The following is a 17,510-nucleotide window of genomic DNA, read 5'->3' on the forward strand; positions in this document are numbered from 1 at the left end:
TATAAACAATGTAAACAAAAATAAATAATTTTAGCTTAGTTCTCAGATAAAAATGTAAAAATCCTTCATAATGTTTCTTTATATTAATGTATTTGCAATTATTATTATTTTCTATGACACATGCACTGGAAAATTAATAAATACTTATTGTATCCAATAAATATTAGATAAAGAAGAGATATTATGAATATAGTTTCTCTTTTATATTTAGATATATGCTTAACATATTTATATTATAGTATTTCTATAATTGAATTACTTTTTTAAATTTTACATATATAAAAAGTATTGAATGAAATTTTTATCCAGTATTTAAATAAACTTGCATTAATAAATTTTTTATATTTGAATTTCTTATAATCTCTCAGAACATACAGAATAGATTACAAACGTAGTAAGGGTTATCAAAAGTACTGAAGTTATGTAATAACTTTATAATGTGATTCCTGACGTTACATATAAACTGTAATTACATTTGTAATACTTTACTTTCTTTGTTAAATGTATTTTCAGTAAATATTTTATTCATTTTTTCGTATTTTTAATAATATATTTGCATTTACATGCTGAAAAATCCTGTAAAAATTATATATATATATATATATATTATTTTTTTTTCTTTTTTTTTTAGAATTTTTCTGCACGGAAATGCAAATGTTTTAAAAATTATTTGTACGGTATATGTTGTATGTATACAAAAATGTACTTAAATATGTTTTTTAACAAAAAATTACACAAGTAATATAAAATATAAGCAGTTATAATGTTATATTTCTTATATAGATTATTATTTTAAAAGCTTATTTATATAATATGCCGTTATAAAATTTTATATAAAATATATCATCAATTATATTTTGAAACAATAAATTAAAATAAAAAATATTTTTAATTTTTAAATTAAAAAAGCATTATTAACTTATATCAAAATTTTGATAGCATTAGAAAACTTATCAGCCTGCTTACATTTAAAGAATATGCAATTTTTATAATGACTTAATAAAATCTTTATTTTAAATTTATATATTAAATTAAATATTATGCTATCAAAGGAAACGAATAAGATTGAGGAAATGAATTTTTCTCAAGTGCTCAAATACCAGAAACGATTCTATAGTCATATTAAAAACTGCAATTAAAATAATTTAATAAGTAAATAGACAATAATATTTAATTAATCAAAATATAAGAACACTGTTATTATATTGCAAAATTATATAGTTTTATAATTATTAATAAAATGATATTAATGAGACATCACTAACTAATTATTTAAGATAAGATAAATTAATACATATACACACACATATATATATATATATACAAAAATATATATTTCCAAGTATTGAAATAATATTAACTATCTTAATCTAGACATTTTCGTATATATTTGATCAATTTTTTAGTATTATTTGGAAACAATCAATGTTACGTTCTTTTTTTATACTCAAATAACATTAAATAACGTTTAAACATATCTTTGTATTTAAGGTTTATAGTTATCAGCCTTATAATAAATTCACTATCTAGAAAGATTTAATAAATTATTTTTTATATTTTAGTAAATAAATAGTATTAATTAATTTATAATATTTCTTTCAAATTAAAAATAAATCTATAATTTTTTTCATCTTCTGAATATCATAAATAACATGAAGTATTAGAAACTGCAACGAATGACAAATTTAGTATATTTACTAGTGAATAGAAGTTTATAATTTAGCAAAATGAAACAAAATAAAATAACTTTTTTATGTTTTAATTTCAATTTTTGAAAATTAATATAAATTAATGATAGTATTTATAACTTTAGAAGAAATTTTAATGTATTTAAAAATTTAATTTGTTTAAATAATATTGAAAACAAATTCTATCATAAGCTTAAATAATTTGATAAACATCATTTGAAAAGTTATTTTAACATAAAATTTCAAAAATTATAAAATTAATGTGGTTTTGGAACTAAATAGTAGCTTCAATTTTTAAATTTTTATCATATATTTATTTATTTTAAAAAATTTGTAAATATTTCGAGTATGAGAAACTTATAATTTTATATGTAATACTAGTAATTTAATTTTAACAGATAACAATATTTTAGTTTAAATTTAGATGTTTGATTTGATTTTATTCTGAATTAAAACATAGTAAACCGCAAAATTCTTATATAAGTTCTTAATAATTGCATTTATTTAATAAATTTACTAGTTAAATGCTTGAAAATTAATCTAGCTGTTGAATTCCAATTAAAAACAAAAATATATATTGACGGCAAATAGAGAGAGTTTCATTAACAAGATTTTAACAGAGAGTGATCTGCGAGTGTATGAAATCTTTAAAATTCAAACTATCTTAGCTTATTCTGCAGATGACAGAATTTTATCCCTATCTTTAATCTATTACTTTCAAGTATTTTTTCATCGCGAGTTAGAGCATTATACTAATAAACTTTTATAAAATCGAAATATAACGTAAAATATAATGTGAAATAAAACCGATTTGGACGAAATTTTTACATCGGTCATTAAATAACGCACACGTGTTTCATTACTTTAACACATAATGCGCATGCGCCTGTCAAACAATTTTTGTACCTTGAATATTGAATAATATTGTACAAAAAATAACACGGTATAATTAAAAAAAATTAATTTTATTGCGAGTTAAAAAAAAGATACCGATACAGAATATTTTTTGTAAATAATTTCACAAAAAAATTCTAGACGCAATGCGTAACGCTTTGTCACCTAGCAACGGAGGTGACGTCATCATTTCGTGTTTTCACAATTGTGACCCCGTAGTTATTAGGAGGAACCCTCGTCGACCGGCATACTCTTACCTTAATAGAAGAATACATTCGAGTTAAAAAGGGCGAAGAATTCCATAACTTCTAACTTAATAGGGTAACTATACGAGAGTTTCCGGCTATTGAGAACATTTCTGTACACGAGACTCGACTGATCAACTCCGAATCGCCATTTGGAGCGACCGTCAAGAAGGAACGCTGCGTTCCCATTTGTCCGCCATCTTGGCGTTTCGGAGTTCGTTCGGTCTTTTCTAAGACTTTCGATTGTGACCGTTGTTTTATATTTGACTTTCAGTCTCTAAATTACCATGGATAAAGACGAGCTGGTACAACGCGCCAAACTAGCAGAACAGGCCGAGCGTTACGATGACATGGCGTCTGCAATGAAACAAGTAACAGAAACGGGCGTAGAATTAAGCAACGAAGAAAGGAATCTTCTTTCGGTTGCCTATAAGAATGTGGTAGGTGCAAGGAGGAGTTCATGGAGGGTGATCTCGAGCATCGAGCAGAAGACAGAAGGAAGCGAAAGGAAGCAGCAAATGGCAAGGGAGTATCGGGAAAAAGTCGAAAAGGAACTAAGAGAGATCTGCTACGATGTCTTGGTAAGTTAAACTACCACTATCATTTACATCTCAATGACGTTTAACCATCAAAATCGATGAGTTGCGCGACTAATAATAGAACTGTCGGCTAGGCCTAACGTCTTAAGCCTATTTTATATCAAGAAATTTCTATATTAAAGATTCTATAAGTTTTAGAAGGCGGGAAAATTGCACAGATGTGAAATCCTGTTCGATTTATGGTCGTTTTACCGGTTTAGTCAAAAATAAGAATTTACCTTTACTAAATTCAAATTGATTTTATACAAATGTTATCACATTTTAAAAACGATAATGTAAAGTCTAAAACTGACATTTGTGTAAAAATATCGAGGTTAGTTTCTCCTATTTTAAACCAGGAATTCAAATCTAATTGAAGATTCGCAATTTACAAATATTATTAATCGTTTATTTATTTTTTTAAAAAGTTGATACTTTGTCAGTTTAATGCAATCTGAATTTACTAGACATTTGAAGTTGTAAGAATCTGTGATATTGTGTCAATATGATACATTAATTTAATCATAACAGATTAAAAAATTTTATTTTATTGAATGAAAATTATATAACCACCCTAATTTTTATTTAAGTGGAAGTTTTATAATTTGGGGTATTAAATAAATTTGTTTTTGACTAAATATGCTTAATTTTCAAATACACATTGTAGTCATTTTGTAAATATTTTTTTGAACATAAGTTAGGTATGTGCATAATTATTAAGTATATAAAATTTTTGAAGAATGTAAATTTTTCATAATCAATAAAATGAGTGACACTCCATTCTATATTTAAACCTAATAAAATAAAAGTGCAATTGTTCAATAGTTCTCTTCCAGAATAAATTTACAAAATATGCAGTCATGATATGATTTAAGAAGTCTTTATTTCTAGAGTAAGTATATTTGGTTAAATTTATCCAGAACTGAAGATGATGTTTTAATTTCTGAAAATTAATATAGCATAAAATTTTATATACTGTTAAGTATAACAAAAATATTTGTGGAAAAACTGGATATAATGATATAAGTGAAGCAAGTGAAAGTAAGAATTGATGCACCATTTGAATATCAGTCAGTGGGTGTAACTAATTTTCAACTGAATTTTTATTTATTTAGAATTGATTTTGTTTGTATTGAAATATTGACCATACTCCAAACATGACATCTGCCAAGTTTATTAGACAGTAATACCTAAATTTGCCTACGTGAAACTTTCAACTATTGCAATTAAAAAAAAAAGACTATCAGCATTCAGTTGTTTTCAAATATTAAATTAAAATGTATTGTGAAACACTTAAGACTGCAACAATTTTTAATAATGTACTAGAATTGCTAGATTTTTGCATAGCATTTCAAGAGCTTATACATGCTAATTCCTACCAAAAAAAAAAAAAAAAAAAAAGTTATGATCTGTACATTCAAACTTATATTGATTTTAACTAATAGGATAAAATATATCAGCATTAGGCAGTTTGACTTTTATTTACCCCTATTAAAATAGAAATTTTAGAAGTAAATTATTTTTTGTAGTTAATTCAAGATAGGGTTAAAAAGCTTATTTAAAACTTTAAATTGTTTTTACACAAAAATAGATTAATACATACCGTATTTTACGGACTATAAGACGCACCTTACTTTTTAAGCATTTTTTAAAAAAAATACCTATAAGATGCTACGGACTATAAGAGACACCTGAATTTTGGATGCAATTTTTCGAAGAAAAAAGTGCGTCTTATAGTCCGTAAAATATAGTATAATCCAATGGTTTTAAACTTCTTAGTGGTCAGCACCCCCTTGAATCTGAAAATAAGCTCTCGCACCCCCTTAAAAAATGTGTGTATTTTTTATTTAAGAGAAAACATTTATTGCATAAACAAATGCCATGCTTATTTACAATATATATTACTATATATCATAAAAAGCAATATTTAAATTTTAATGGCTAAGTGGTTGTTGTTTATTCATAATAATTATTAAAACAAGGTTGTTTTTTTGAAAGAGCCATGCATAAGTTATCAGATGCATTTAAGCAATTTCTGGCTTTTGTTTTGATGTGCAAAAGTGCTGAAAATCCCATTTCACAATGGTAGGTGGTGGCAAATGGTAAAAGTGTCTACTGCTGCTTTTGCCAGTTGTGGATAAGCTAACTGTTTACACCAGAATTGTTCTAAGTCTAGTTTTTCAAATTCCATTTCCATATGCATATTAGCTATCTTTTTATTTATTTATTTTTTTTTTTTTTAATTTTTGAAATTTCTCTTGCACCTCTGGATATGCTCTCTTGCACCCCAGGTTAAGAACCACTGATATAATCTGTGTGTATAATATATATATATATATCATCATGCATGAGGGTGTTTTGAAAAAGTAATACTTGTTTCTAATTTCAACAGTGCATTTTATTCAAACTGAACATACAAAATGAAACATATAAATAAAGACTTACTTTTTTTAATAAGAACTGTATAAACATTTATGCACTTATCCCAGTGCTTCACAAGGTTGAAAATATCAATTTCCCAAAAGTCTGTTTTTTGAAAATTGAATCCCAGATTTCAGTTTGTTTGGAACCTCTTGCTGAGAAACTTCAGTCATTAGTCAGTAGTCAGATATGTATGGTGGATGTTACAAAAGTTCCCACCCATAGATCAAACTTGTTTGAACATTTTACACCATTGTCAAATATTGGAATAATTTATGCAATCTTTGGAATACGCTTACTATATTTTGGCATGATTTGTGGTTGTCTGTTCTTTTGTTCAAACAATTACACTGTAGTGGATGATGTAATGAGATACTATTTTAAATTAGTCTATATCTCACATGCAAGTACCTGTTGAACAATTCTGTGGAAGAGAAAAAAGATCTGTTTATGGCCCAGCTGCTTTTTAAAATCTGAATTAAAACCAATGCAGGAGAAGTCATTACTTTTTAAAACACGTTAATATCTTGGCCAGTCACATGTGGTACTTGGTTGGGCTATGGAGGTTTTATAAAAGTCAAGGACCTGTTTTGGTAACATACAGTAACCTTACCACATTTTCAAGTCTTCCTTTCACTAAGTATACTGGTCTCTGCTACTATGCATTTTTACAGTCCAGTAAAGTTTTATGAAATGAGTTATACAGTGTGTTCCATTTGTTTGGACCCATAGTTTTATTGATATTCTTTATCTTTTTACAGGTAAAGCATGGTGTTGAGGAAGGAAGAGTTAATTCAAGCCATTTCAATAGTGGGAACCCACAGTCAAGTTGCCAAAATTAAACAGGTTGTATCTATACTGCTGTATGTGATCAGTGGGGCGTTTGGATGCAACCTATTAAACTCTGGCAAATTTTGACTGCAAGGTCTTACCATCAAAATAACTTAAATTCATTCCTCCTTACTTAGCACATGCTTTACATGTAAAAGAGTAAACAAGATCAATAAAACTTTTATGGGTCCAGACATATGGGACACCCTGTATATTCTTTGTATACATGATGGGTGGAAAGTAACTAGGCATTTAGAGATATTTTTGTAATTATAGTGCAATCATAAAATTTGTGTGTGTCCACATCAATCAATGGAATCAGGGGTCATAGCATCGACTTGCTGCAAAATAAAGTTGCTGACTCACTAATATATATATATATATATATATATATATATAGGATGAATCAGAGTGGTTGATTTCTCCATCCCAAATACTTGAATGAAGTAATTCCAAATATCTTGTTCAAAAGAAAATTTTTCTTAGGTGGTGTGCAAAATTTCAAAATTTTTTATAAGGAAGTTGAAAAGTGCAAAAATTGTCAAAAAACTAGTATTTTTCTTCATCTGGCACTGCAGACATCTGCAGAGAAACTACTGGGTCTAAAATGATCACAGGTTTGGTTGCAGATGCAGAGAAGTGACCATTCATCCACATCATAATTTGAGGAAAATATGTTGTTGGATGTTGCCAGTGCCTAAATTTTTAATTTAAGGTATTTCCATTTAATAAGATACAGTACATGTATAATTTTTATCATTTGCATTGGAACTGTAGAAATTATAGTGAGTTTTCTCAATGCCTAATTACTTTCCATACTTTCCACCAACTCTGTAGATTGATTTTGTAGTAAATTATACAGTAGAAATGTGATCTATATGAAACTACTAAAAAACAAACGAGAATGTATAGTGTTGTCCATACTAGTGTGTAGTAGACCAAACTCTTCGTGTGACTGGAAATTACTGTCGTCTGTCAATTGTAGTCACGTAAAACTAGGTCGTATATGTAATGTAAATTAGTTTATTCAAATTCTAACTTAATTTTCAATACAGTATTTGAAAGTTTATGAAACTTGCAGTACTTCATGTGCCCAAAACACAAAGGCCGTCAGGTCCCATCCTGTTCAAATAGCAGTTTCCACTGTACAGTTATGATCATGCAGAAAATGAAATTTTCTGTTCTGACATTTTAGATTGTTGTTATATATTCAAAACAAATAATCATATACAGGTATCCCTCGTACAATGTGGTTTTGCTCTAATACCATTTGAAAATTGGTGCAATCCCCTGTACAACATTGTTTCTGGTTTAACTATACAGTTTGAGAATTCGGGAAATCATCTGTATAAAATTTCAGAACTTTTAAGTGCAAATTCCGTTATTCAATTTTTTTTTATTCGATTTAAGCATGCATGTTGTCTCAATTTGCTCATAAATTTTAGAATATTGAAATTTTCAAATTATTTTGTGCTTTTAGTCCAGTTTACTTTAATGAAAACAGATTGTGCAATTTTATTTTTTCTTGTTTTAACTTTCCTATCAACCAGGTGTCAGTTATTATTTTCAGACTATCCCTTAAGACTGTTGCCATGTTTTCTTTTTACAGATTAATCTTTGTATTTAGCAAAGCGTGTTTAAACATTTAGGTAAGTGGTGTTAGTTTTTTTTAACTGTAGGTGTTACCTAATGAACAACTGCTTCATTTGTAAAGATGTTGAACAAAATACAGCAATATCTTGGTATTTGAACACACATTCTGGAAAAAGTCTCTTGGTACTCCACTGAACAAATTTGACCTGCTAAAACAAATTTTTGATTAATAACAATTTTTATATCATCCATAAAACAATTTTATGATAAAAATATGAAAATGTTGCTGATGCTTCTGATCAAGATCAACAGAAATGCTGAGATGACGATACTTTGTAAACAAAATACTCTCATTTAACTAAAATTAATAATGCATAATATGGTACTTTTAATTGCAATTGTTAATTTATTTCCAATCAATAATTATCAATTGCTTTAGTAAACATATTTCTCTTAGTAATGAAAAAGAATAGTATACTTTTGCTAACTTCTGGAACGTAACCCCATGTTTTTCATTAGTAGTTGTTTTGTATAGTAGAACAGATTTGCATAACACCACTTTTTTGGAATGTAACTACTATGTTACATGAGGGATACCTGTATAATTCCCAATTATTTATAATGAATATGGTCAAATCAATAAATTATTATTTCCAGACTTCAAGAAATGTCATTATGCAGTTAAATATTTTTTCACTTTCAAATAATTTTATTTTACAATTTTATATTTATGCTTGTGCTAAAATCAAATTTTTCATATGATGAATTAATTCATAAAAAATTAGCTTTTATAGAAGTGTATATGATTAATTTACTAATGAGATTTTAATTTTAAATATTGCATGTAAAAGAACATATACAATATCTGATATGAATGACATTTTTATATAACTTAAGGTTTGCCAACTTTTTACTAAATTACTTTTAATTCTTGAAAATGTTTATATCTAGATCTGGGGACCTATTCTGAGCTCTTCCGATAACTGAATGAGTGATACACGGGACATTCGATAAGTCCCCTTAGCGAAAGGCAGTTAACGAACCTTAGACAAATCGCCATTCTGTGCTCCACGTTAAGTGGGTTTTGCTACGGGTAGTTGGTCGAGATGCGTCTGGGTTCCATGCTATTGATAGCTATTATGCTTTAACCAATCACAGTTTAGTTAACATTGTATTTTGTCACGTGACTGCAACCCGCCATTTTCTAAGCGAAGCACGTGCTTTTAGCATTGTCATGTACTAGCACTAGTGATATAGTTTTGTTTTTTAAAATGTCTGGATCTATTACTGGGTCTATTTTGTCAGCCCATTCGTTAAGCAAATATTTGTTTTTAAAAATTATAATTTGTGAGATAGATAATCATTTATGTATAGTGTATAGTTTACTGTTAAGTTATGTATATAGAATGTATTTTTTTTTATACTAAAACTAATGAATTAAAGCCGACATTAAACTTAGATAATAGAAATCTTTATTTTGTAGATTTTATTACATAATGCTAACATTTTACAATTATACAAAGTATGTCTAAGTTTCTTTGTATATTTCTATATAACTTTATGTAATTAATGTATTTTTTAATTCATTCATTAAGAATTAAAATGACACTTAATTTTGCCACAAGTTCTACTTCTATAAACCTTATAACCAAATTAGAATTAGTATTATGATTAAATGTCAAATGCAATACATCTTATTAAATGTAAATATTATTTGCATAGACATGGAATGACTGGAAAGCAAACATTAAAAGTAAAGCCTCACAAATAAAAAAAAATCAACGTTTCAAACAGGAGGTGGGCCTTCAGTTAATTTTTGATTAACTGAAGAAAGAGTTGAAGATTAACGTTGAAGAAAGAGTATTAAATTTAATCGGTGTTACTGCTGTCCCCTCTCTCCAATTGCTTGTGAAGTAAAATCATTCTTACACGAAAAGACGCCATGTTTTCACTTTCGTTACGTTCCTAACGGCAGCTCGAGAGTGACCGATAACAAAAGCTTAGTTATCGCACGTGGCTATCGGCACCGAAAACGAAACGTACGGCTCGGAATAGCATTTTCACAGTTGATTAAACGCGAATCACGTGGTTCCGATAGAAACTGGTTTTTATCGTATTCGTTAGCTTAACGATACTACTCAGAATAGGTCCCCTGTTAAATATTAAGTTAAATAACCCTTTGAGTGGGTTTACTGATGGCTCCTTTTCCTCTCAGTGCTTTTAATAAATGTAGCATTTACAAAAAAATTAAAATTCTTTTTTCGTTGCACATATCTTCCATCTATTTCCCCCCTTTCTGGAAAAAACCACTATTAATCAGCATGTATGCTGCTGCTGCTTCATTTTTGATTTATGATGTGTTTTTTGGAATGTAACCCCATTGTAAGTCAAGGAGAGACTATAATTTATGCAGAAAACAATATTCAGTATTGAAACATGTAATATCATTCCTTGCCTCTTAGCTGTATTCTTAATATTAGTTGGTTCCATTGTTTTAGGTGTAACTTTGAAGATGGCAACATCTCTGCAGAGTTAGGCCAAGACTCCTAGTGTAAAAACAAGCATAAAAACCATCGTTGTAAATACTTTTAATCATGTGACCTGTTTGCGCTTGGATTGCAGTGGAAGTTTGGCTCCCATAGCGAAGTTTTTACTTTGATGGTACTGTACTATCAAAGTTACATTGTATATGTGCTATATTTGATATAAAGACAATGTTTTTGTATGCACCTAGTTGTGCAATATAGACATTTGGCATTACTGACATCATCTTTATTTGGATTATCCTATAGGCCGATTATGCGTTTCGGGCATAAGCCCCTCTTTAGTCGGCACGACTTCCTAGATTTTTTGTAGGTGGTGTTAATTTTAAAAACAGGCTGTATATATGTTATCTATTTACAGTTACCTAGTTAAAATTGTTTTACTGTTAAAATACTTTCAAAGACTAAAATATATTCAGTTAAAAGTACTATTATAGTTAGTTTCTTGACGTAACACTGAACATAGTCTAGCACATACTCTCGACTTCCGTGTTGACAAGGTTGAATGATTATATTCTAAGAGTTTTTTTCTGTACTATAATTACAAATGTAGTAAAAATATGTTTACTTTCATATATTAACTTTTATTATCATATTATTAAGATAATATACAGCACTTATAAGTTTAGCTTTTTTATTATATACTCCTCGAAATTGAAGGATTTTTCTTTGGCCATCCATATTGTATTTTAGACATCCATTATTATAATCGAGATACCTCTTGTCGTAAACATGAATACTTTCAGATGTTTTTGATAAATCTTTCCAGATCTATTCTAGGTCTTTTCCAAGTAGCCATGAAAGAACATGCACAAAAGCTCATTTTCTGCCGTTTTTGCACCATGTTATAATGACCTAGATTCCACTGACTTCTGATTGGTGAATGGTACCGTTTTATGGATGTATTCACGTCAAAAGTTGAACACTGTTCAACTCATTTTACGCTGGTTTTACGACCTGCTTCAGTGTAAAATATCATAGTCATGTGATTAAAAGTTTTTACACTAGTGGAGTCTCTCGGCCTTAGAGATGTATAAACATAAACATCTGTAAACTTGATACAGGAGGGTGCAAAAGTAGGTATATAGTTATTATTATGGTAAAAACATACAGGAAGAAAATAGGAAGAACAAACATTTATTTTTATGTACAAATTAAGTCACAAGTAATGAATACAAACTAATAAAAGATGATAAAAATAATAATAATGAATACCAAACATCTGTATTTCTCAGATTCTCAACTGTGTACCTACTTTTGCACCCCTGTATATTAAAGCCAAACAATTTTCCAGATTAGATTGGGTTATATTACCACTATTAATATGCTAAGTAATTTGGCCTAGAGGGAGGCATTAAGCACCCTCTTAAACTTAATAATAAATATTAATTTAATTATAATTAATTTAGGAAGTTCTTGGAAAAAATAATTTGTTCAGAGTGAGACTTTAACCCACAACTGCCACTTACTATGCAAATGTGCCGGTTTCACTACCTGGACCTTTGTCTGATATTTACATTTCAGATCTTGGAAGCAATCTGTTACAAAAATGTTAAATACTGAGAGCATAAAACTAGTTGAACCATTTGCAGGTAAACTGCTGCAGTCTGTAGCAGTGCAGTAGTTTTCACTATTTGATCTTTAATATCAACTGGCTGCTGAAGGTTTCTTTATGAACCATGTTTTATGAAGATGACAATACTCATCCTATAGTCTGTTACAAAAGTATAGGAACACCATAAATTTTGTGTTTTTTCAAAATTCATTTTGAAATTATTACTGGGAATAATAATAATTATTTTATCCGGTTTTTTACATTTCATAAAGCAGCATAAGTGTCTTTTTCACAAATATTCATTTTTTGTGTTACAAAAGTATAGGTACACCACTTAAGTCTCTTTAAAAATTACTTTATCATCATAAAATTATCACCACTAGAGTGAGATATCATTTTTAACTATCATAGTGGATTTTTTGAATGTTTTATTGAATGTTATAAACATTTTCAATGCTGTCTCATGAAACTGTACTTCAGGAACAAGAAGTATGTAAAATTTATTATTTAAGTGGTTCAGGTAAGTTTGAGGCAAATTGCTGCAGCTGTAAATAGATATATGAATGCTATTCGAAATGTTTTGCAAGGTGAAAATTATGGGCAAAAAAGGAAGTCAGGACGGCCTAAATGTTTAACATTCATGAATGAGAGATGGGTTTGAAGCTTATAACTAATAAAAACATGTCAACAAGGCAAGCTGCTGCTGATTTACCAGTAGATATATCTCATGTGACTGTTTGGAGAACTTTAAAAAACAATGACAATGTAAAATATTTTAAAAATGTAGTTGAAACCACTTTAACTGCCAAACACAAACCAATGCGTTTAAACTGGGCTAAAGACAAGATGGGATGGACTTAAATGGCAGGAAATAATGTTTAGAGATGAGAAGTTTAATTTAGATGGCCCTGATGGGTTTTCATATTGGCATGATTTAAAAAGAGAAAGCAGAGTTAAAGTAAGCCAGCAACAAGGGGATGGGTCTATAATGATTTGCTGTGGTTTTGGATGGGGAGGTAAAACTGATTTTAGTATTTGTTGACAAAAATATGAACTCAGAAAAGTATTAAGACTTATTTTTTAATAATAATATATTTGGTGCATTAATTAGAGGTCATAATTGGAAGTTTCAACGAGATAATGCTTCCATTCATGCCTCAATGTCAACAAAAAATTGGTTTAAAAAAGAAAATATTGATGTAATCAACTGGCCTTCATTTAGTCCAGATTTAAATTCCATTGAAAATTTATGGGGGATTTTAGCAGCCATTGTTTATAAAAAAAAAGGGGGGGGAAACAATCTGAATCTGTAAATCAATTGAAAATTGCAATAATGGATGCGTGGGATGAAATTAAGGATGAACAATTAAAAAAAAATTAATAAACTCCATGCCTAACAGAATGTTTCAAGTAATTGTAGCCATAGGGGGTGAAACCAAACACTAAGTGTTGAAATTAATTCTAAAATTGCATAAAAATATATTTAAAAAAAGTGTACCTATACTTTTGTAACACGTCAAAAAAAATGAATATTTGTGAAAAATAAATTTGATGCTTTATGAAATGTAAAGAACCTGATAAAGTAATTAAAATAATGATAAAAAATAATTTATGATATTTCCAGTAATAATTTCAAAATAAATTTTGAAAAAACACATAATTTGTGGTGTTCCTATACTTTTGTATATGCTTTCTGCCTAAATTATGCTATGGTAAAGTGCCCTCTTGTGAAAATTTGAAAAACGTAGTTACAAACACACATATAGTTGCAATGAACACAGGAAATAAAATTATTTCTTAAAACTGTCACTTTTGAGAATGATTTTTTGTAGAAAATTCATTATCATATTTCACCTACTTCACATAAATAGCTTCTATCAGTTGCTTTCCAGTTTATTTTTTTTTTTACTTTTGTTTCCCAAACTTTACAATGTGCAGAATCTTTCGAAAAACTCTTCAAACCTTTCTCGCTGTGGTTTTTGCAGCTGAAATCACATCCAGTCATACTCTAAGAAGTCTTAACTTCTAAAGTTTGTAAAATAAGTAAGTTTAACCAAAAAATATATTTGTATATAACTCTCACCAAATTCAAAGTTAAGATTAATACAAATAAATAGTATATTGTCACTAGCCACAATATTGTTTATATATTCTTAATATCACTAACCTGTGATTAATTGTAATTTGTTTGCAGACAACAAACATAGATGATGATAAAATTTATCCATGAAGCTTTTGTTCAAATCTTGCTAACGTGTTTGGAAGAATAATGGCAGCTTAATCATATGATCACAGACTGTCAATAGAAAAGCATTACTTATATGGCCATTTTCTCATTATAGACTCTATACATAGAACATATAGACAGGGAGTCTATAGAATACAGTAGATCCATGGTAATCCGGCCCTAATCCAGCACCCCCTATAATCTGACATGCCTATAACATTTTGCATGCACCATAAATTTATTTGTTTATCCATTTTCAAATTAAGATCATACATAGTATGTACAGTACCTTGGAAATACTTAACATATGTTGTATGTAATTGATTGACATCAATATGATTAGTTATTATTTTTTGTAAATGTTTTAGTGTTAATGATGATAATTTTATAATAAACCCTATGCTATCTATTGTGTTGTTTAATTCACTTAAGTCCCATATTGTATATTATGTAGTATATATAGATTTGATCTTACCATTTTTATAAGTATGTAATTTGTTGGATTACAAGGTACTCCTTTTCAAAAAGTTCTGGACTACAAGGGATCAGTGGCAGTACTCTATAGCAGTGGTTCTTAACCATTTTATACTTGCAGCCCACCAAATATTTCATAATTGTTTTGTCCCCCATTTTTTTAAATAATAATTTTATATTTGTTAAATTATCTGTAATAAATTGATTTTATTATTATTGCTTTATTTTTTTATATAATAAATGTAAATCATAATTTTATTATCTATTTAAATAACATTCAAACTTCACAATTAAACATGAAAACTTATTATTTTTTAACAAACTAAAATAAGAAACATGTTGATAAATCGATCCAAAGTTGATGCTAAAACTAAACTAAAACACCCACAACTTGTCGTAAAGATTTTGCATATTGTTTGCAAAAATATTTAAATTTTCAAAACCTACTATTAAGCCTACTATTTTCCTAATTATTTTTAAAATTCCAAGCATTAATAGTTTCTTAGAATTGCTTTGTAATAAAAGAAGTAAATATTGTGGTGTAAGTAGCATATTTACATTTATTTCTTCTGTACTAACAAAGCTGTATGTAGGAAGAAATAAATAATAAAAACTATATCTTATTTCACTTTTCAATATGATATTTGTTATATTCTGAAGAAAATTTTGCATAATTTGGCGGCCCCCGGCAAACTTCTCATGGACCTCCAGGAGGCCATGATCCCCCTGTTAAGAATTGCTGCTCTATAGTCTGACGAATTCGATCATCCGACACCACCTTGCAAAACGTTTGTCGGATTACCGCAGGTCTACTATACTCAATAGCATAATAGTATGTTTCTAAAAAGTTTTTCCTTACTGAAAAGGTAAAATAGTTAAACATTTTTTTAAAAATAAATATTAGGAAATTTAGTTGTCTTGGGATGAACATTGCAGATCTTAGTAACGGGGCATTCCAATTTTCAACGTGAGTGTTGAAGTCAACAATTAGACATCGTCAATGATGTTTCAACTCGAGTACAAATAGCTTAGTTCTCATAATTCCATTCTTGGCAAGATAGATTTCATTGAAATATCTCCAATTATCCACAATTTATTGGAAAGTAGCAGTCAACATATCCGTTGAGTCGGCATTGACAACAGCACCACTTCACCATTCGTTAAAAGTCGTTCCTTTTGTAAATGTTGAGTTGAGGTCAGTGTTGAAAATTGGAATGTCCCATAAGAGTCAAGTATGCAGGTGTTAGTGCAAAAAGTAATCTATAGTAGTACTCATTGGTCAATACAGTAATAGTGTCATAAAACATTTTAAGATTTGTTTTCTGGTTTGAATGTCTGTTATGGTTCAATGCATAGCATTGTAAAAAGTCTAGGTTTTATAGTAGACAAGTGAATTTCAAATAAACTCACTCACCATCCAAGATGAAATCACTTGTACCCATTTCCAATTTCATTTGATTCTACCTTATGATTTATTTGAATGTCAACAATTTTATACATACAGATAAAAGTTCAAAATAAATCCAAATTGTCTAAACTTTTTAAATTGTTGTCCCAAGAAAATGAAATTTTGGTACTAATTCAAATGTTAAAGTAAATTTGAATATTTCAATATTTTATGAAATACATTCACATTTTTCTTGCCAACCATAAAAAATTGTATTGTAATTATCTAAACAATTGACTGTTCAATATTTTTCTAAGTATTCCTGCATTACTTAATATCAAGAATATATACAAAAATATTACACATTTTACATGATAGGTTTTATTGATGATTCTGAATAAATGCTGCTTTAGGAATGTTACTGTTATTGTTGAACATAGATAGTTCTGAACAGCTTAGCTTTCTAATATTGAATTTCAATTTATTATAAACATTCATTTATCATTTTTATTTTAATATAATCAAGAATGAGTGTGCTGACTGTAAAGGACTTTGCAAGATTCTGCTGTAGGATACAATTTGAAATTTTATACATCCTAAACAAAGAGTACCTTAGAAACAAGACAGACAGTATCTAACAAGATACAGAAATGTTTTCCAATTTAAGTGTAAAGAAATCAGTTTCACTTATTTTTTTATCTAGTGCTTTTCTATTGTTGTTGAGATTGTCATTGTCTTATGATTTTTAATCAGTAAAAGATAGCCTATATCCAAGAGTCCAAAGTGTTGATTCAAAAGAAGTTATACTGAAATTTTTGGGGAGAAGACTTTACATATTTTAAGTTACATTTTTATTGTTATGTTGTTGATTTTAGGCACTCATTTAGGGACTTTTTCCATGGGCTAGAGACTGAATTGTTTAAATCTACTTCAGTTAGTACAAATCATTCTTATATAAATTATGTAAACTTGAATGTTCCAATTACTTTAAGCTGGTCTAAACTTTCCTGAACAGTTATTAAAAATAAGAATTTAAAAGAGGATCTGAAAGAGACCTGAAATATTTCAAATATT

The 17,510-nt window shown here is 28.4% G+C and overlaps 1 protein-coding gene across 3 annotated transcripts in view; it reads left to right on the plus strand.

The window, feature by feature from the left end:
• The first annotated feature begins 2,744 nt into the window (after positions 1 to 2,744).
• The window catches only part of 14-3-3zeta (tyrosine 3-monooxygenase/tryptophan 5-monooxygenase activation protein zeta), a 46,592-nt gene continuing 31,826 nt past the window's right edge, over positions 2,745 to 17,510 (plus strand). For all 3 annotated transcript variants that reach the window (XM_067269458.1, XM_067269460.1, XM_067269459.1), the window contains exons 1-2: positions 2,745 to 2,903; positions 3,102 to 3,408. In XM_067269458.1, the coding sequence (XP_067125559.1) occupies positions 3,115 to 3,408 (294 nt within the window). In that variant the 5' untranslated portion in view covers positions 2,745 to 2,903; positions 3,102 to 3,114. The remainder of the gene's footprint in view (positions 2,904 to 3,101; positions 3,409 to 17,510) is intronic.

The sequence above is a fragment of the Centruroides vittatus genome, unplaced genomic scaffold (assembly GCF_030686945.1).
Source record: "Centruroides vittatus isolate TY-2023 unplaced genomic scaffold, ASM3068694v2 contig_350, whole genome shotgun sequence".
Classification (NCBI taxonomy): Eukaryota; Metazoa; Arthropoda; class Arachnida; order Scorpiones; family Buthidae; genus Centruroides; species Centruroides vittatus.